The sequence below is a fragment of the Merops nubicus genome, unplaced genomic scaffold (assembly GCF_000691845.1).
Source record: "Merops nubicus isolate BGI_N331 unplaced genomic scaffold, ASM69184v1 scaffold20325, whole genome shotgun sequence".
Taxonomy (NCBI): domain Eukaryota; kingdom Metazoa; phylum Chordata; class Aves; order Coraciiformes; family Meropidae; genus Merops; species Merops nubicus.
In genome coordinates this window covers 18165-37790 of record NW_008611832.1, presented here as the reverse complement: position 1 = coordinate 37790, position 19626 = coordinate 18165, and the positions used below count along the sequence as shown (strand labels likewise).

At 42.0% G+C, this 19626-nt stretch overlaps 1 protein-coding gene across 1 annotated transcript; it reads left to right on the top strand.

Annotated features, from left to right (window-relative positions):
• The first annotated feature begins 16 nt into the window (after window positions 1–16).
• LRP11 (low density lipoprotein receptor-related protein 11) lies at window positions 17–17657 on the top strand. Its single transcript, XM_008941360.1, has 7 exons — window positions 17–164; window positions 4812–4978; window positions 8355–8496; window positions 10466–10591; window positions 11333–11545; window positions 17165–17266; window positions 17503–17657. Exons 1-7 carry the CDS (start codon window positions 17–19, stop codon window positions 17655–17657), a joined length of 1053 nt encoding a protein of 350 aa, XP_008939608.1.
• Window positions 17658–19626: the final 1969 nt, after the last annotated feature.

Sequence of the window (19626 nt, the reverse complement as noted above, 5' to 3'; positions counted from 1 at the left end):
GCCGGCGGCCGGTGGAATGAGCGTGTCCACGGGCCCCGCGCCCTCGGCGCGACCGCACAGCACCGCACAGATCCCGGCTGCACGGATCGGGATCCCCGGGGGAACCGGGGCTGCCAGGCACCCTGGAAAGTATGAACCGCTGCTGCCGGCTGCGCCAGAACCTGGTGCCGAAGCTTGAGGCAAGCGCATGCTCTTCTTGGGGCTGCTGTCCACATGTTGTCACCTAAGGGGTTTTTTCTTTCACTTAATTCAGAATTTTTCCAGTGTATGAACTTGAGATCTAGACTGAAGAAGACAAGAACATCTCACCAGTAGTCCAGAGGCAGCAGAGAGAGTCTATATAACTGCCTCTGGAGTTTAGGCTACATCAAAAGCAGCAGTTTGGCCAACACTGAAGTGTATTTAAGAACAATGTAATCCAGAGCAAGCAGCTGTAGATGAAAATAAGCCTGAATTTCTAAATTTGGAGTCTCTTTCCTAGCATCTGATCCAAAGAACATGCTTGCACTCCCCCCACCTCCTCTTGTTAGACAGTTGCATCTTGATTCATCTTGTCTTAATTCCATTACCTTCTGTTGACAGTATTTTCCTAAATGTCCTTTTCTTCAGTGATCTATCTCAACTGAAGTAAGTTAGTCACTGCATGCAACATGAAGAAAACCCAGTGGCAGTGTGAATGAAAACTCTGGGTTCAGGTGGCGTCTGCTGTCACTGCTCCCTTGGCAGGGGAGACCTCAGGCTTGAGGTCCATCCAGTCCTGCCTGTTCTGTGAGAATGCCAACAGGAGCCTCACGGAAGTAAGAGAGAGCAGGGGCTCAGCTTTTAGAGGAGTTACAATGTTTAAATATTTTTTTGCAGAGTGCCTGAGCAGGTAAATTATAGGGAGGAACTTACAGAGGCAAACTTAAGGTGCCAGAAAAAAGCAAGGTAATTTTGACATTTCCAATGGACCAAGTATTTATTCCATGGTATTATTTATATAGCAGCTTTTGGGTAATTGTGTTTTGTAACCCTGTATGCACTTGCAAGATAGAAAGTTTAAGACTAGATTTTATAGTGAAGTCACAGAGCATCAGGCTTCTTTGAAAACCTTTGAAAATATCTTCAAATGTCCTTCATCATTTTGAACTGTCTTAATTCCATTAAAGCCTGTCCCTAATGTAGAGTGCAGTTATAGCATGATGCAAATAATACTATTGTTCAAATGATATTCTGCCTATTAGAAGTCTTAAATTTCTTGAATTCCTTTGAGTTCTTGAGTTCTGGGATTCTGGAATGCCATGTGGTTTTGGCAGCTTTCATAACGATCAGCACTGGGCTTGCAAGGCAATTTCAATTCCTAATCAGCAAATTGCTCTGTGTCCTGTTGGGCTTATTTAAAAGTCTGCCTTGTGGGTGATGGTAGTATCGGAAACAGGGGATTATGAGTTCTTAATGCAATTATACTGGAGCTGAAGCAGAGCCACGAAGGAGAGCAAACTTTTATTCAAACAGCTGTCAGCTGTGACATATGCCAGGAGAGATAAAATTAAGATCGAATTACTTTGCTGTCTGATATTATGTTACTGCTGCAGTCTTGAATCACATTGAAAAATTAATCTGGACAATCTGCATCATAACAGAACAATGATGGCATCTCTCTTTTCACCCCATGACATTTTAGGAATTTAGGGATTTTAGGAAAGAGCTTTTCATGTCAAGATTTGCTTTTAAAAAGGGATCACATTCTACCTGGTTTTTTTCTTTTTTTTTTTTCCAGTGGTGTCGAGGCTTCTGCTGTTTTCTTTTTGATAATCCTAAACCAACATTTATCCATAAACGTGGTGTCCTCATCATTCCAAAGTATTTCTGAACAGTAGTATACAGGGATTTCTAGGGTGTTGTGTTTTCATTTATGTTAAGGATCTTCAGTAAACCACAACCAATTGCTTATTGAATTCTGGGAGCAATTAATGATAGATACATATTTCTCAGATCAAGCATATCTCTGTGTACTTCCAGAACAGTCAGTGTTGGGGTGAATTTTTGAGACTGAACATTTTGGTGTCAGTGCAGGTCCTTCACTTTACACCCAGTTTCTGCTGGTTGGGCTGTAGATTTAGTTTGCACTTCCATGCAGTTTGTAGTGTGTCAACAATGAAACCCCATATGCCTATACTGAAAGGAGAGGTAATCGGTTTTGTCTTTGCTAGGCAACTTTTTGAATTTTTGATATAGGAAGAAAGAGCACTTGAGTGCTTCACCAGAAATGTTTGACTTCCCTTCTGTGCTACTCACTAGTGGTGAGCAATCGGAGGATTCAGCATTAAGGTAAACTAATACCAGAGACATTCAGGAGTTGGCAGTGAAATAGCCTTTGATAACAAAGCCTTCATTCAGACAACTAGCCAGCAGCTTCCTTATTGGCAGGCCAAGTCTGTATAAGGGATGGAGGAAGCAGAATAAATTGTGTCAGTCATGTTCCTTTTCCCCCAAAAAAGTGTTGCTCATAAGGTTGTAGCCCCTTTTCTAGAAAGCAGCAAGCTCCAGCATCTCAGGATCTTGATCTGGTGTATCAGTTTCATGTTGATTATTTATGTTCAACCTAAAGAAAAATAGAAATGGAAGATGCTATCTGAACCTGGTTTTTTTCTGCTAACTCATGGCTGAGAGTCCTTTACTTCTGTGAGTGGTGGTTTTAAGTGACTTTTCAGTATATCTCTGTGCTTTTTTATGCTGACTTCTTAAAAGCATATATTTCTAAGTTTTGGAGGTATTTCACTTGCTAAGAAGGATAATGTATTCTATTGCTTAAAACTTTGCTGTGGAAAAGGAGTCTTTAGCTCAGTAGGCTGTCTCCTACCATGACAGATGCCTCTCTCAGGCCAATTTTTTTTTTTTTAAGTAGAGCAAAAGATGAACTGATTTGCCATTGATTTACCTTTCTGAATGTATTCTCGTGGCTTATAAGCAAAGGTGTGGGTGGTGTCTTCATCCTTTGGGACGAGAGGCCCAAGTGTGGTATCTCACTCATCTCTGGCAAATTGCTGGCATGAATTTCTGTGACCTGCCCCAGTGTGAAGTGGTCCTGCCCCTGCAGTTCAGGCTGATGGAGTATGAAGTTATTCCAGGAAGAGAACATCCTTATTGCTTAGGGCCCAGCGGATCAGGGTCTTGTCTCTGCCCCTGCAGGGCATCAGTCAAGTCCTTTAAACCAGACAGATGACATGACAACACTTTCCAGGGTAGAAGTGGAAAAATGAGCTGTGCTGTTGCAGGCCCAGGTCAGGCTCTTTTTGGTAGTTACCAGTAAAGTAAATAATTATGCGAAGACTGGACATAACTCATGTACACCAAGTAAAAGTTGCCCTGGCACCATAATGATGGTGTTTATTAACGTGTTTGGGGTTTTTTTTGCACCTAAATGTTGCTTTTTAAACAAAGTTGGTTTTAAGAATTGAATGTATAAAAATCAGGCAAAGCTTCCTGTGTCAGCTGGATGAGCAAGAACTGTTTCATAATTTATATTATTAGCCTCTGTTTTCAGTTATTTGTGCGCTTCCCTAACTTAAGCCATTTGTCTTAAATTTTCCCTGCCTTACCTTGTACTGAGAAAAACAAGAAATAAAAAGTTTGCTGTTCAGTCAGTGAGAAGAAATTGTCCTGCTGCTCTGATGAGCTCCATGCCTTCAAGCAAGTTCTTGAAACTGGAGGGGGACACATAGAAGGGAGAATCCCTACAGTGACAGGGAGGCACCTTGTCTTTCCTCGTGCAGCTCTACCCACAGCGAGTGAAGTTACAGCTTGTGTTCAGTAGATGTTTTTCTGAGCTCAACATCAGTATCCTTTACAGAATATCCTGTGCAGAGATTGAAGAGCAGAAAGCATCCTTGTGCTTCAGGGTTCCAGGAACATCCCATGCCCAGGCAGGGAATGAAACTTGAGTGGGGAACTGCAGAAAGATACAGTCTTCTGGCTAAAGTCAAATACTGACTTGTAGAGCTAGGTTTTATCCCTCTCTCTTCCCTGAACTGCCTGAAGGTTGCAGACCAAAGGACTTAAACCACTTCTCATAGGTCATGTCGCTTAATGCGTCATGGGTTTTGTTAGTCTAACCTGAAAAAATTGTGGCCTGGCTGGCAAAAGTACTTCATACTCAGAATTTTAATCAATAAGAATTGCACTTTGAATGTAGGAAAAGCTACAAATTGTAAACAGTCTGAAAATCAAGCTTTGAACATCTTAAATTAGGCACTTAATTGGTGGTCATTTCTGACGATTTTTAATCATTGTGTGCACTGCTTCACCAGGATGCCAGCTGATGTTAAATGAGTCTTTGGCGCCTGTAATCTTAGTATTGGGATGATGTATTATAAAAGGCGCCTAAAAGCATATGAAGTTATTGTAATGATGTATTATAGAAAGAGACTAAAAGCCTGTTAAGTCATGCAGTGTGCTATAAAAGGTGTGCAGTAACTTCCATCTGAATATGTATGTCATCCGTATTTAAATCCATTTTCCTTAGATTGAATTAAAAACCTACACTGATGCTAACAGTCGTGTTTGTTGTATTAATGAAACATCCATGTATGTAGGGAGGTTTTCTATGCCATGGGCTTCTAAGGTAGCAGTTATTAACTGAAGACATCATTGAATATGGAACAGTTAACTAAAATTTAAATAGATGCTACTTAACAAAATGTACTCCAATGAATGTGTCCTGTCTTTCAGGAAGTGGTGCAACAATACCTTAACCAAGAAAAAATATGTTTTATAGAAATAATCGCACAGCTTCCCCTGATAAATAACTGAGCTTCTCTTTTTTACTGAAGAAGAAGAGGAATACGACGAGCCTCCGCGGTGCAAGGCAGGACAAGATCTTGTGCTGCAGTCACCTGTCGACTGGGTGCTCTTGGATGGCCGAGAAAGTTCGGATGACCGTGGAATTGTGCAGTACGAGTGGACGCTGCTGCAAGGTGACTCCTCTGTTGAAATGAAGGTACACGTGCAGTCTCACACATGGCCAGTGACTTGCAGATTGTTGTGTTCGTACAGTTCTACATGTAGAGCTAAAAATACTAAATGTATTCAAATGGATGTGGCTACAGACACCAAAATTAGGATGACTGTAAAACTTTGAGCATTTATTTAATAGAAATATAGAGCAGACCAGATTAGAAGGGACCTCAGAAAATCATCTGCTCCAACAAAGTAGCCTAGATGAGATTATCTGATCTGTCCAATCGCATCTTGAAAACCTCCAGTGATGGGGACTGTACTGCCTCCCTGGGGAGTTTGTTCCAGTGATTAGTGATTTATACAATTCTTCTCTGAATGAGATGTTTAAACAGGATAGGATCTTTAAAATGAAGAGTTCAGACAGGACAGGATCAGCAACAGGAGCAGTCCAAAACCCAAGAGGCCATGTGTGCCAGTGTCACCGTGAGCAGTACCTGACAGTTGCTGCGTGTGTCAGTTCAGCTCAGTAACATCAAAGAGGAAATGCCAGTCTCAGCAAAGTTACTCAAGATGTGTAATGGTGGAACAAACTACAGTTTAACCTAACACAAAGAGCTAGCTAAATGCATCAAAACTTAAAGTTGTCATCCATGGAAAAACCCAGTGGAGCACTGGGTTATTCCTTAAGTCTCCCGGGGGGCCATGTAGGTAATGTATAGATAATTGACAGTCACCACACCACAGGAAGCGTGCTGCTGGATGAACCCAAAGAAGACAATTTGGTTTCTCTGGTGAATAGTTACTGAGATTTATGCACAAGTAACTCTTCCTAAGCACACTCCCCACAGGAAACACAGCAGGGCTATTCAAAATTATTAACTAAGCCAGCACTGTGTTCTTTTGAAAGTTCTATCTTCTACTGCAAGATCCACATCTTTGGAAGGGTGACAACAGTCAGCCAGTTCTGGATGACTTGAGGCTCTATTGCAATTTGAAACTGTTACGTCAAAGACCCCTGTGAACTTGCTTATTTTCATTTATTGTTTTATTGGGTTGAAAATTAAAAGGTCAAAAGGCTTTGATAAGGAGTGTGAACAGCATAATACATACAAGAGACTTGAATGAAGCTTTAAGAATAGTTGTTACATATCATCTGGATAAAATGAACGTTTTATTATCTAACATCTAATTAATGTGACCTTTTGCAACATTATTTTCTTTAAATACTCTTTAAATTATCTGATGTAGTAACACATCTAGGGTGGGACAAAAATTAGAAATTAATGAAAAAATTTAAAGTTCATGTTTTTAGTTTTACTCAAAGTCACTCCATAAAATGGAGACAAGACTTATATCTATTTAAACTTGCAAAATTCACGTTAATCTTGGTGATTTCTTTGCATTTGATAATGGAAAACGAATTTGACACACTTTCGTGCTTAAATAAATACGTTTCCATTGCGTTCAAATGAGCAGGGATTTCTCTTACAGCTACATACTCTGATGATTATCCATGATAATTTAATTGTTAGAGTTGAATTAATAATGGTATTTTTTTTCTTAAAATCCTCAGTTGCTGTCTTTAGCCCTTTAGTTGCAGTCCTGAAGTTACTGGATTTCATGCCATTTATTCTTAGAAAACGATGCATGAATCCATAGCTGTAAGGGAGAATGGGGCTGTGTTTAAATAAGATAAAAGGCTGCTCTTGCACTTCACTTACGTACCAAAGAATACACAGAAGGGGGAGGAGGGGGCAGAATTGCCATGAAGAGATCTTACTGGATTGTAGAAGGAAGCCAGTGGAATTTTTTTTTTTTTCTACTGTGACAGATTGTTGCTTCTTGGATAATTTGCTTCTCAGATTGCTGTCGCTGTGCAGCTCCATGACACTTAGGGGAAATTATGGGTTGTTGTTTTTTTTTGTTTTTTTTTTTTAAATACAGTGTATCTGGAAATTTACTGCCTAGTTTGAGCCAAAGTTTGTAAGAGAGCAGCTGCAGTCAGGCATTCTTCAGGGCAGGATGGAGATAAAAAGGAAGGTCGCCAGAAAGAGTGGTGGCATGTTCCAAAGTCAGTGGTGTTACTCTGGCTCTGCACTGGGATGAGAGTTGGACTCTGCAGCTCATGAGTTTTAAATACTGTGTTTGCTCTCCCAGCAGTCATGGTGAACAGCAGCAGGTGTTTTTTAGAGCATATTTATTTCTGAAATACACTAAATAATAAAATCCTAAGGGGTCATACACTCTAGCAGGAGTGTAATTAACAGCATGGTCAGATAACTGGGTGCATTTGCATAAATAGAAAAGGTAAAAAATTTCACTTAGAAAATTCACTTACCAGAAGAGAAAAATGCATTTATCAATACACCCTGCTATAATGCTAGGTCTTGGACTCTATTATCATATTTATTGAAAATTTCTGCCCTCTTAAAAGGCATGAAAAACAACTTTAAATAAGCAAACCAAAGATCTTTATTGAATTTTGGTTTTAATATTAAAGATAATCACAGAGGTTTTTAATGTACCTGTCAATTACTTATAAAAATAGGCATGTGCTTCGTTTGTAAAAACTCACTACGTGTCCAATAAAAGCAGTGCTTTTTTGCCATTACTGGACAAATTTGTTCCTGAATTCTGAGGCAACTGGAGTTATTCATGACTGATAATTGTCACAAAGTTAAAAAAAAGTTCACCATTTACAAATGGCACACTGATTTGATACAAACTTACTTCTAAATTACAGTTGTAGTAGTAATGTCAGTTTGGTACCTGTTTTAAATTATCATAAAATAAGCTATTTTATGAATTCCTTAATAATCCAATTAATCCAGTTTAAGCTGTTTCTGTATTTGTATCACATGACTTTCTGAAAGCTAGCACTTAGGTCATTCACCACAGATTAACTTATTTCTGGTTCAGAGAAAGGCATGGAAATTCAGTGTGGAAAGGCATGGGACAATTCAGTCCAGAAATTTTTAGAAGTTGTAACTGACTACATCAAATGTCATACTGGACAGAGGTAGGCAGGCAGTCTTACTAATAAAACAGTGCTACCAGTCACCTTATCATAAACCAATATATTGCAGAAGTAACTTCTGTGGGTACATGTATATCATCTACAGACTAGAGAGAAAAATACTCTTAAAATTTTAGTGCATACCGCCTAAAATTACGTTTCTAATTACTGAAAAATTGAGTTAAATGTATGTTTCCATTTATTTTCCAGTGCTAAGAGCCACAGCTCCAGGTAACACTTGATATGTTGATATGCACACTTGAGTGGGCTGTCTGAAGTATCTGATCTTTGTGTGAAAAGCCTTGCACAGAAATGAGCTCCCTGTTCCTAGAAGCTGATGAACAGATCCTCTGTACTAATCCTTTTTTTTTTTTTTTTTTTGCTGTGCTTCTTTAATCAGGTACCACAGCCAGGAACACTGAAGCTGTCCCACATGCAGGAAGGCGGGTATACTTTCCAGCTGACCGTGACAGACACCGCCGGTCAGCGGAGCACTGACAACGTCTCTGTGACCGTCCTGCCCATGGTTCATTCTGCAGTAGGTGAGAAAATAACTGGGGCTGCTGCCTCTCTGACACCCAGGGAATGGTGTTCAGAGCAAGGGTCTATGGTGAAGGCTGACATATCATTATCCATTTCTGGTGTTTATTTTGTGCTTATTCATTACATAATGAATCTCTTTCAGCTTTGAATTGCTGCTTCAAAGTGAGGAAGCAAGCAAGCATCACTTGTTTGTTAGAGCAGTAATACTTTCAAGCAGGTAAATGTTCATTCTTGTGTTGCTGATAGGCATGCAGGGCTGGAAGAATTAAATACTGCTGTATGTGTCAGACACAGCGTAACTGTTCCTTGAACAGTCAAGACAGCCTGTGCAACCTGACAGGGTTTGTGCTATAGGGAAGACCCAGTTAAAATCTGTTAATTGTGTGTGTGTGTGTGTGTGTGGCATAGGCTACTAATAATATTGACCTGCATCTGTACTCTAAAAGATGGGATCTTGTTTTAGAAACCATCTAAAAGATGATTGCTTGTTTTCATGCGTTTAAGCTTTTCTGTGTAATAGTTGTTATCAAGCCTTAAGTTACTGGGAAAACTGAAACTGGAGATGACCCATAATTTTTAAATTCTTGAGCTCAAGAAACATGTGAAAAGCAGAAAAGGTAGAAAGTAAGTTAGATTTCATTTCTGCATGCTTTAATGTAGTTATGAAGTTGCTATTATGAATCTGATTCTCTGGCACAAAGTAAAAGTTAAATAGCATCGTTGCTGTGTTCAGCTCAACCAGTGAAAACTTGGTTCTGCACCAGTGCAATATCTCTACAGGAGAGGGTAGTCCCTGTGGCAATAAATTGGTATTACAAAAACCCAATTATGAGTCTGTTAATAATGCCTGTATTCCAGTAATGGATGATAGAGTTGTATTCATTAATGTTTCTTTCAGCTACAGCAGCAGATAGGTTTGCTGGTTTATTTATTTGCTGCTGTGGGTATCTCTTTTATCTTTTGGATGGAGCATTTAGAGGATTTGCTGCCTTTTTTCCTTTTCTAATTCCCCAAGTGCATTTGCAGTTTGAGTGCTACTGCTAGGGTTAAACCAGTGCCTGGTGCCTTAATGCATGCAAGAACTGTGCTATTGTTAGGGCTGACAAGCAGGAGATGCATTTTCTCGGTGTGATTTTAGGGGTTTTAAACAGGTGCCTGTGTTCCCGCCCCGCTTTCCTTAGTGTTGTGCAGCTTTCTGTTACATGGTAAGAAAACAACCAAAGACTGAATTCATTATGCAAATTGATTTGCTGTTACAACATTAAACAAACACTGAATTTGATAGTGCTTTATGAGGCAGTGAACTACACTGCAGTTGGAAAGACAAAAGCATGGGTGTGAACATGAGGTAATTATAAAGTGAGAATGGGTTTCAGGAGGGCTTTGAGTACGCAAAATGAAATGTCAAGGGCCACTCTCCATTTCCAGGGGAATCTTAAATATTAAAGTAGGCAGCAATCAGTTCTTGCTGGTGAAGGTCACTTGTGAGACCTTGTGCTTAGTCCTGTTCTGGCATGCGCTGTATTGGAGTCAGCAGATTGCTGATGTAAATAAGTTACAAGCATTGTTTTAGTGTTTTGATTAGGTTGGAGAAAACATACCCTTAAAGATTCCATGTAGTCCGTATATGTGCAAGTAAAATAATATTGTCAGAAATACAGAATTCCTGTGCAGTAGCAATTATGTGTTGGGGAGATGCAGTGACAGGCATAGAGGTTTTATTTATTTATTTTCAGGACTGCCTTGGGTCTTTAAAGCCTGGGAGCAGGTTGTAGCTGCATTAGCTTCTGTGTCAATATAGCACCCTAGAGCTGAGTCTGGCCTTTCTTCAATGTTCTGCCTTCTTCTTGATGTCCGTTTTGACATGTGTGGGTTTGCTGTTTCGTTGGTGCTGTACGTTTCAGTCATTGTCTCAGTGTTTAGCCCTCGGATTCCTGTTGTAGTAATTTGGGAATTGTTTCTCAACAGCCTGTGTGGGGGTTTGCTCTCGCTACCAGTTTATCTGCGATGATGGCTGCTGCATTGACATCACATTTGCTTGCGACGGTGTGAGACAGTGCCCTGATGGATCCGACGAAACCTTCTGCCAGAACTGTAAGTGCACCAGGCCACGGTGCAGAGCATGGAAGTAACCACAGCCTGCATGACCAAAGGGGGAATGATGCTCCTTCTGTGGTCCTTCTCCCTGTGAGCAGGCAGCTTGCTCCCACCATGTGGAGCCTTTCATTGGAAGTGGCACATGGGAAGGTTTAACGTCCACATACAGCAGACGCTCAAACTCCCTTTTCTTCAAAGCATATCAAAACTGTCAAGGGGCCCCAAATGACAGACTTTGTGTTAGGAGTTCTTAGCATTTAAAAGATTGCTTTTTTACTTGCATGGTGATTCTAGAAACAAGGACCTTGGTCTTTATCTGAAAGGGTGTCTCAGAGGTGCTCTTCAAAGGGCAGTTACACACCCTGCAAGAATCTGAAACACTGGCAGTGTGAGCACGTTGGGGAAACAGTTGATTCACCATCACACTCTTCCTTTCATTAGTCATCTTCAGTACATGCCCATGCTCAGCTAAGTGAACAAAACCCATCAGAGTCTGAATTGACAGGTTGGCTTACCACTCTTCAGTGGTATTTCAATTGCTGGATTTTACTTGCTTAACAGCTTATTGCGGGCAATTGGTAACTTGCTGTGTATCTGGAACTCCCATTTCATCATATGTCTGAACTTGAGGAAGCTGTTCAGCCTGCCTCAAGGCCTACATCGGAGGTTCTTCCATCAGAACATTCCCATTCCCCTCAGTTCCATATAAAAATGACAATTTTTGTTTCTGTTACACAGTCAGCCCGGGTCGGAAGTCGGTGACACACGCAGCTCTTGGCACTACCCAGCAAAGGACTGTAGGACTGACTCAGAACATGGATGAAAACTTCTCTGCAGAGGACGCCCTGAAAGCCACTGCCAGAAATCCACCTCTTCTCTCAGTGGGTGCAGACATGTCTAACCAATCGCTTTCTCAGGGACCAAAGAAACAAATGGGTGGATTTTTGCCAGGTAAAAATTGAAACAAATTGGTTTCAATAAATCATTCTCTTTAAAGAAAGAAAATGTCTTGCACCTTAAATTGATTTAAATTGTCTTTTGGTGCCTGACTAAGTAAAAATTTGAAAATGTAAAACTTACAAAAGAAGCTTGTAATAATTTAGTTACAAGCAGATGTTGCTTTATAATTGTCAAGTCTGCTTCTTACCAGGTGCAAAAAAGAAAGTTAATATTTCAGAATGCTAGGAAAATACACTCTGAGGAACAAAACATGCTTTGAGCTAAATACAAATTCTGCCACAGGTTCAGCTGTGTAAGGTGATGTGTAAGGCTCTTTAAATCTGTAGGGCAGTACCTTCAGGAGAATGCAACAAAATACTGTTCAACTTGAATGAGCATGATTGCCGTTCTCCTGATGCTGATGACTTCCCCCCCAGCCCCTTTTTTTTCCCTGAAGTAGTATCTTGATTATTATGGACACTTTCTTCTGAAGAAACTTTATTTCTTCTTCTATTTCTTCATAGTTTAGACTGACTCTTGCTCGCCAAGACACCACTATTTATAAAGAGCTTTATTTTCTTGTTACAACAGAGCAGTGCTCAGTGCCCTCTGCTGCTGACTCTTGCAAAGGGCACTTCGCTGGTTGGCACATCTCTGTTTCTTCAGATACTTGTACTTCATCTGTGGAGACCACAGAAGGACTGAAAACAGTGTTCTTGAAGAATTTGACTGCCTTGGTGAATGTGTAGGAACTGACAGAAAATTCCTCTCTCCCATGTTTCCTCATTTTCTGGGAGTGTAAATGACCTTGGTTCTCCATATAGGAATGACTTAAATTTCTGAATTATGCCCCAAAGCTTTCTTGTTGGCTTAGTCCTGAGCGACACCTGATAACGTGGCTACCCAAACAAAACATATCAGATTGCCAAAGGGCATTGCAAACTCCAGTGGAAGGTCAGCTGCTAAGTAGGTCTCAAACGACTGGGCTTGTGAATCCAAACATAAACCCAGAACTGAGGTCACCAACTTTGGCAACCTATAATCAGGGATTACAACTGGAAGTGCATGTAAAACCGTGGCACTTTTGCACAGTTGTTTTCTGTGTTTACTCATTGCACAGAGACTTGCACTGGGTTTGCTCTCACACAGCCTTTGGCTCAGCAGTAGACTGTAGAAGAAATAAATTATCGTAAAACTAAAAAAAAAGTGATAGTGCTTCAGTGATTAGCGTACTACCGGAAGCTGTTGTCATCTTTTAAATGTTAAATAGGCAAGATTTCTAGCTGACCATGGCCAAAAAAGTGGTTTTACTTTTTACTATTGCTCTTGTGACAAGGCTTTATCAGAATTTAATTTCAATGAAATGATATGTCAGGATTTCCTTGTAGAGTAGAAGGGCCCAGTCCTTAGTGACCGAAGAGCTTGATACTTTTCAAATAAGCAGCAAACAGCTCAGTGAGGTTTTAACTGGCCTACAGATTGGTTCCAAAGAGGGTGCATGTGGTGGGATATAAAGACATGCTAGATACCTGGATCCAAAGGGCAACTGCCAAAATCTACTCCGAGTTGCTGTCTTCTCATGCAGACACTTAAATTCCGTAGGAGTTATGTGCTGCACATTAATTATTCTCAGAGGTCCAGAGAAGTTCAAGTCTTGCCCCAGTGGCAAGCACAGCAGTCTGTATGGAGGTGAGGAGATGGGCATCTAACCTATTCCTAAAAATCCACCCAGATCCATTAATTAGATTTCTCTCCATCACTGCCATCTCAAGGTTACAGACCAAACCTAATAACTGGGTGCTACAAAACCGAGAGACACAGAAACACTGAGCAGCTTCTTGAAGCCCATCTGGAAAAGTGTTTGGGAGGGCAGTAATTGCTAGGTGCATTTTTGAGGAGGGGTAAGTAGCACTGTACAGATATCATACCAGCAGCCTCAAAAGTTCAGCAGTTCCTCTGGCAGAAATCCTTTGCTGGGATGGATCTTCTCCTGAGACAGTGCTGGACCCACTGCTGGTGCCAGGACAGAACCTGTGCCCCAAGTCACACTGTTGGACCAGGACAACGATGTTTCTTGTTGGCCTGGAGCTGACTTTGCAAGCATCCAAGCTTTTGATATATTATTATAAATAAGTTTCAAAAATAAGCTTTAATGATTTTAATGTCAACATGGTGAAAAGCTGTCTACTTAAAATATATATCCAGGGATATAGCTTTACAGCAGCAGCACAGGTTTCAGCTTTTCATTTGAGAGAGCTCCATTCAGGGCCACATTTGTCTTATTTCTCAGTGGATATTTGCAGATCATCATGGAAACACAAGCCAGGAAGGAAAATGTGATCACTGTCAGAGCCAGTGACTGCAAGGCAGAGCAAAAGAAGGTGTTAATATTAAGGGTAATATACCTACCAGAAGCAGCCCATGGCATATTCTAGGTGGCTGCTAGATGCTTGATAATGCTTGACAATGCTTGATACAGGAACTTCAGCTGACTTTTCAAGAATAGTAGTTTTTCCCAAGAAGTTGCGGGACTGGAGGGTTGCTTTGTTTTCTTTTTTGCATTTGTTTTTATTACAGTGGTGGTTACAGTACCGATAAAGACAGGTCCTTTCTGCTACTTACCTCCCCATAAGGGTCTTTGATCTCTTAAGGATCCAGTTAAAATATCCAGTAAAGGGACGTCCTTGTGAAGGATCACCATATTAATTATTAATCTTTTCTCCATTTTAAAAGGAGCAGGGCTACACTGTAATCTTTTGGACTGTGGGATAGTTGCCTTGCAGCAGGGCTATGAGCTTTCTGCCTATGAGGGTAATGCTAGGGGAAATTTGTCCCCCTGTCTATTTATTTTTTCCTAATAATCTCTCTGATCCAAATTTCCCTTAATCTGCTTTCTTTACTCCAGTAGCCCCTCAGGTTTGGCTCTGACTTGGTACGGGTTATTAAAGGCTTTATGCTTAAGTAAGAAAATGTGAAAATACACAAGTCCAAGGTGAGGACTGTTTAAAACTTCTACCTGACCTAGCAGGGAATCTATTCACAGTGAAGAGAAAAAAAAAAAAACAGAAACAAACTACCAAAACAAAACCCAGAAGTAATTAAGTCTTGATCGTGGTTGAATCTTGTTCTGCACTCCTGCCTTTGCAGTGGGATTGCTCTACAGCAGGGTGGCTCCAGGGGAGCACCAAGTCCAGCTGGGAGATAACCTCCTCAGGCTCTCTGGGCATGGACTCTATTGCAGCAGACTCAGGGTTTACTTCTGCCCGGGCTGTAAGGCCAAACATTTTCTCCTGTAGTTGGGAGCAGATGCAGGAAGAGGTATTTGATGTCAGTGAAGGAGTCCTTTCCCTTTGCAGGCATACGTCCGTGGTGACGTAGCCCAGCCTGCACCTCCTCCAAAGGCCAGCACAGCACTTCTGCGTGGCTGCCCCCACAGTGCCCCGCTGGCCTTTTCCAGGGGGGCTCTCAAGCCCAGCTATGTACTCTGGCACTGCTGCAGCTGTGAGTGAACACAGCAAACAGAGAGCTGCCAAGAGCCGGCCGGAGCGAGCAGTGGGCTCCTTTCTAAGCAGCAAGAGCCAGGCCAGCAAACACGGTCATGCAGATGGGCTGAATTCAGAAGCAGCCTAAGATTTGCAGTCCCCAGCGTAGCCAGCTCAAGTGTATAAATCCCCATAACAGCTTTGCATTCCCCTGGCACGGGGTCTCTGCCTCTCCTGGGCTGCCCGCGCCAGCTGCCGTGCCGTGCTGCTCGGGGCTGGGATTACAATGCCTGACTGAGTGCCCAGGCCTGAGTCATGTTTTTGCTACGGAGGGATCGACAGCAGTAGCTGTAACCTAGATCTCTAATTAAGGGTAACTGGAAAGGGATATAAGTTGCAATTTCCCAGGCATGGAGTACAAAAATTAAGAGAGAGCGAAAACAAAATGAAACCCACATAACATGCTTTAGGCCAGGCTCCTAAACCTGTCTGGGGAAATCTCTCTTTTTTTTCTGGTTGTTAACAGGTAAGGTATTGAGCAGTATTGACTCCTAGAGACCCTCCAGCCCTATAAGAACAGCCACAAGTCTTAAGAAAACCCTACAAGCTTTACTGAAAGGATTCTGTTACTCTTCTGCCCTTCTAAAATTTTCCTGCTAAAATTCTCTCCTTATTCAGATACATTTACCAAATGTCTTTACAAGCAGCTGACTTAAACATTCCTTTTATTCAAATGGCAGGGAAACAAATTTATAAAACTGGCATTCAGATCCAGCCTTGACATACAGGCTGGAGCAGCCCTAAGAAGAGGCAGTGTCTTTTGGATTTTTCAGAAAGACAGACAAATGCCTTTCCTAGGAGGTGAAGTCAGCGTGTACTCACCCCTATCACAAAGTAAAATTGACTCACAATGGCAGGGCAATAGAGGCAGAGCCTGGGAGGCTGGGTTGTGCCTCACAGCGGGGACATTGGCACTAAGCTCACACCAGTATCGAAGGAGCGGTTTAAGCCTTAATTGATGGTCGTGTGTATCTGCTGCTGCTGCTGCTGCTGCCACTGACAGGGACGTGTACTGCAGCTCTTCAGAGCTTCTGGTAGTGGGTGGGAGTTACACATGGTGCCTGTTCCAAACTAATTGACTTAAACACTTCCTTAACGCCCAGCACTATATGTTAACTCCAATTACAACGTTTCACATTCATATTTTACAGAGGTTGTAGCATAGTATGTTTCCACTGGCGCTGTCACAGTTCCGAGGGCTACCAGCAAATGTATCACAGTACAGTCAAAGTCCTCTTCAATATTTATCAATAAATCCCAAATATAGTCATTACATTTTAAAACACAGGCATATTTCTGATTTTTGCAAGGGTGTGTAGGTGGGTTAAGCTGTCACTGTTGCACAAAGTGTCCCCACAGCTGCTGGTGTAGGACTTCAGTGGGAGGGCAGGAGGAGGGAGGCCCAGCTGAATTTCTCTTTGCTCCTGTGAAGCAGAACTGCAGCCACCTGCACTCCCAAGATGAACACTTCTCGGCAGCAAAGCACACGCTGTCTCTTCCTGAGTAGTCACAGTGCTCTGCCACATCTTCTGCACTACACAAAGCTCCAAGTCATCCTCTTTGAAATGTTTCCCCCAGGTATTTTTATATCTTTCCAAGTGCGCGAGTTCTGCATCTGTATATGCCAGGTAACGGGCAAAATTAAGGTAATTTGTGTAGCCAACCTATGCATTTCCTGCTTTACAGGGTCTAAGGGTGGAGATCAACATAACTTGAAATGGCCTTATTTTCACCTGTATGTAACTGCTGCAGTAACATTTTACCTCAGATTGATCTATACCCTATTATGGAAGCTTGTAAAAGAGAATTTGTATCCATCTTTTTTTTTTTTTTTTCAGTGGAAAAGGATCCATTTCGGTCTGGTTGAGATACACCATGGCTTGCAATGCAAAATTGAATTTACATTTTAACTTTAGTTTCACTTTATTTCAAAACTTTAAGTTATAAAATAGGAGTCAGAAGTTCTTAAGCTGGTTTTGCCTTTTCCCCCTAAATTTAAGTGATTTCACATTATTTAATTCTAGTGTCCTGTGGATAAGACTTCCTGAGTTACTGAAGTGTGATATTAATCTTGCTTGCCTTTGTGCAGATAACAGCTCCTCAGGGAAAAGAACAGATGATAAAAATGGGAATGGCATAACGGTGCCAAAGAGAGATCAGTTTGGAGGTGGCCGTCCAGTCCCAGAAACAGGTAAGACTGACCACGTGAATTCATGCTGAATTATGTCAAGAATTGAATAATGTACTTCCATATTCTGAAATGTTCCTAACTTTTGTGATGATACAGTGTAGTTCCTCAGCATGAGTTGATCCAAATATTGACACCCAGTTGATAGAGTAATTGCATTTTAAATAAAAATTTCAGGTTTTCTCTACCTAATTCTCACTGTATTAAATAAAGTGTAATTTTTCTTAACCTCATTGTAGGTGCTGTGTTACCCTTAGCCTTAGGCTTGGCCATCACTGCTTTACTGCTGCTTATGGTTGCTTGCAGACTGCGTTTAGTGAGACAGAAGCTTAAAAAAGCTCGACCTATTACATCTGAAGAGTCTGATTACCTCATCAATGGGATGTATCTCTAAGAATTGGATTTAGGTCAGTTTTTTTCTCTCCTTCCTCCTGTGTTCATGAACCTCTGCCTCTGTAAAAGGACCAGAACCCTTAGTTAAGTTTCAAGTATAGAAGAACCTCTGAGATGAGGACCATGTTCTTCCCCTTTGGTGATAAGATAGAGAAGCAGGTAGATGCCCGTGATCAGAAAATAAGCAGCATTCAGGCTCCAGAGAGCAGCTCCAGTTGGCTCTTGCACAGAGGTCACTGCAAGGTGGGGACATCCCAAACTGGATGCGGGGTGCCCTTGCCCTCCCTGCAGCAGTGGGGTCCTGGCGGTAGCAGAGCAGGGCGCAGCCAAGGCCCAGCAGCACCAGCTGCCACCCTGCTCTCCTCAGCACTGCCACCACTCTGGGGACTGGGAAGCTCCAGACCAGCAGGCTCCGTCACTGTCCAGCAGAGACTGATTTGTGTGTTTTCCACCTGATGCACTGGGAGTACTTCCATTAAAGAATTTGTCCTGCTTTGTTAATTAAAAGCAACGCTATCCAAGCACCAGCTTTTGTAATGAAATGCAGGATTTGAGGAACAAAATATCTTTTTCATTCGTAGTTTAAACCTCTGTGCAGCTAACAGAGAGTCATGCTTAGCAAATGCTAAAATGAAAAAGCAGAAGTCCTGAGCAGATGAGTTTGGACTTAGGAATGCTTGACAGCAGCCACGTGTGATCCCGGAGCTGTGTCTCTCCCCAGAGCTCAGGGTTTGTTCAGCCTTTTCCACTCCCAGCTCCACACCCTCCATGGCACGAGGGCGCCGCACGCAGCAGCTTCTGCCCGAGGTGCCTGAGTGCAGGGTCCCCACCGGTTACCCCACAGCTCCCCGCAAAGCTTGACAGCTTCGGTGACCTGCCCTCACCCCAGCAAAATTCTCATAGAATTAGAGCAAGTAATTGATATGTGTGAGTGAACTTCAGATGTGTTAACAGTGAAACGTGTACGGTACATGTTATATATACATATATATACACACTGTGCTGTCTGTCTTGTTTGACTGTCCAAGGATGTCACATTCATCACGGGTCCAAACAAAAACAGAGGCAAACGAGGCATGCAACTTTTTGTATGTTGTCTTTTGTACTTCAGTAACTTCAAGTCAGCAAGGATATTGCCATGGTAGTTCTTCAAGTTGTTCTGTCTTGATTACTTTATGTAAAATAGCTCTAATAAACCTATTTTATTCTTACATTTCTTGCATTACCTTTATTTTCTGCTACCAGCTGAATTTTGTGGCACAAGATGATAGCACGAGAGCAGTCAGAAGTACAGTTCTCCTTTCTGTGACACAGCCTTAAAAAAGCTGGAACATGTATGGTGGGGGAGTTGTTGAGCTATTTTGTTGTAGGGAGACTGAGAAGAATAGGGCATCTACCCCCAGGACCCATGTCTGGAGCAGTACTTGACCTGAGCAGGACAGCAATGGCAGAGCTGGCCATGCCAACCTCTCAAGGAATCCGACGGCCAGTGCTGTGTGCTCAGAGCCCTCCTGCCCCACGAGGCAACGTCTGGTTGTTCAGGCTTCAGTGTTGTGTTGGGTCCAGGAAATGTTTCTGCTGATGCCACCCATTTCTGGGAGCACAGCCTCTCTCCCATCCCAGCCTACAGTGGGCATGGCAAGTAGTGCACGACCCAAAAGATGCATTTCAAATACAGCCCTCTAGGGAGGACGCTGCCCATCTGCTTGGGGTGCTATTTCCCATCATTGAAAGATTGTTGCCCTGCCTTTGTTTGGCATTTTAATTAAATATCTAACCCTCCATCAGAGTCTTACCATAGCAACAAGAAAAGAAGAAAAGTGGTTTTTCTCACAGTGCTCCTATTACAGAAACCCATTACTCGGGCACCCAGCCAGCAGGAGAACAAAAGGTTTGTTTTTGTTCTTCCGGGCAGGACAAGAGGGAGATCCCGCAGGGAGCACAAAGCAGCCAGTGCAGCCGCCGTGCGA

Coding starts and splice junctions, on each gene's coding strand:
- LRP11 (XM_008941360.1), top strand. CDS start 17: ATGAGCGTGTCCACGGGCCCCGCGCCCTCGGCGCGACCGCACAGCACC. Junction 165..4,811: donor GCCGGCTGCGCCAGAACCTG/GTGCCGAAGCTT, acceptor TTTTTACTGAAG/AAGAAGAGGAATACGACGAG. Junction 17,267..17,502: donor CCGTCCAGTCCCAGAAACAG/GTAAGACTGACC, acceptor ACCTCATTGTAG/GTGCTGTGTTACCCTTAGCC.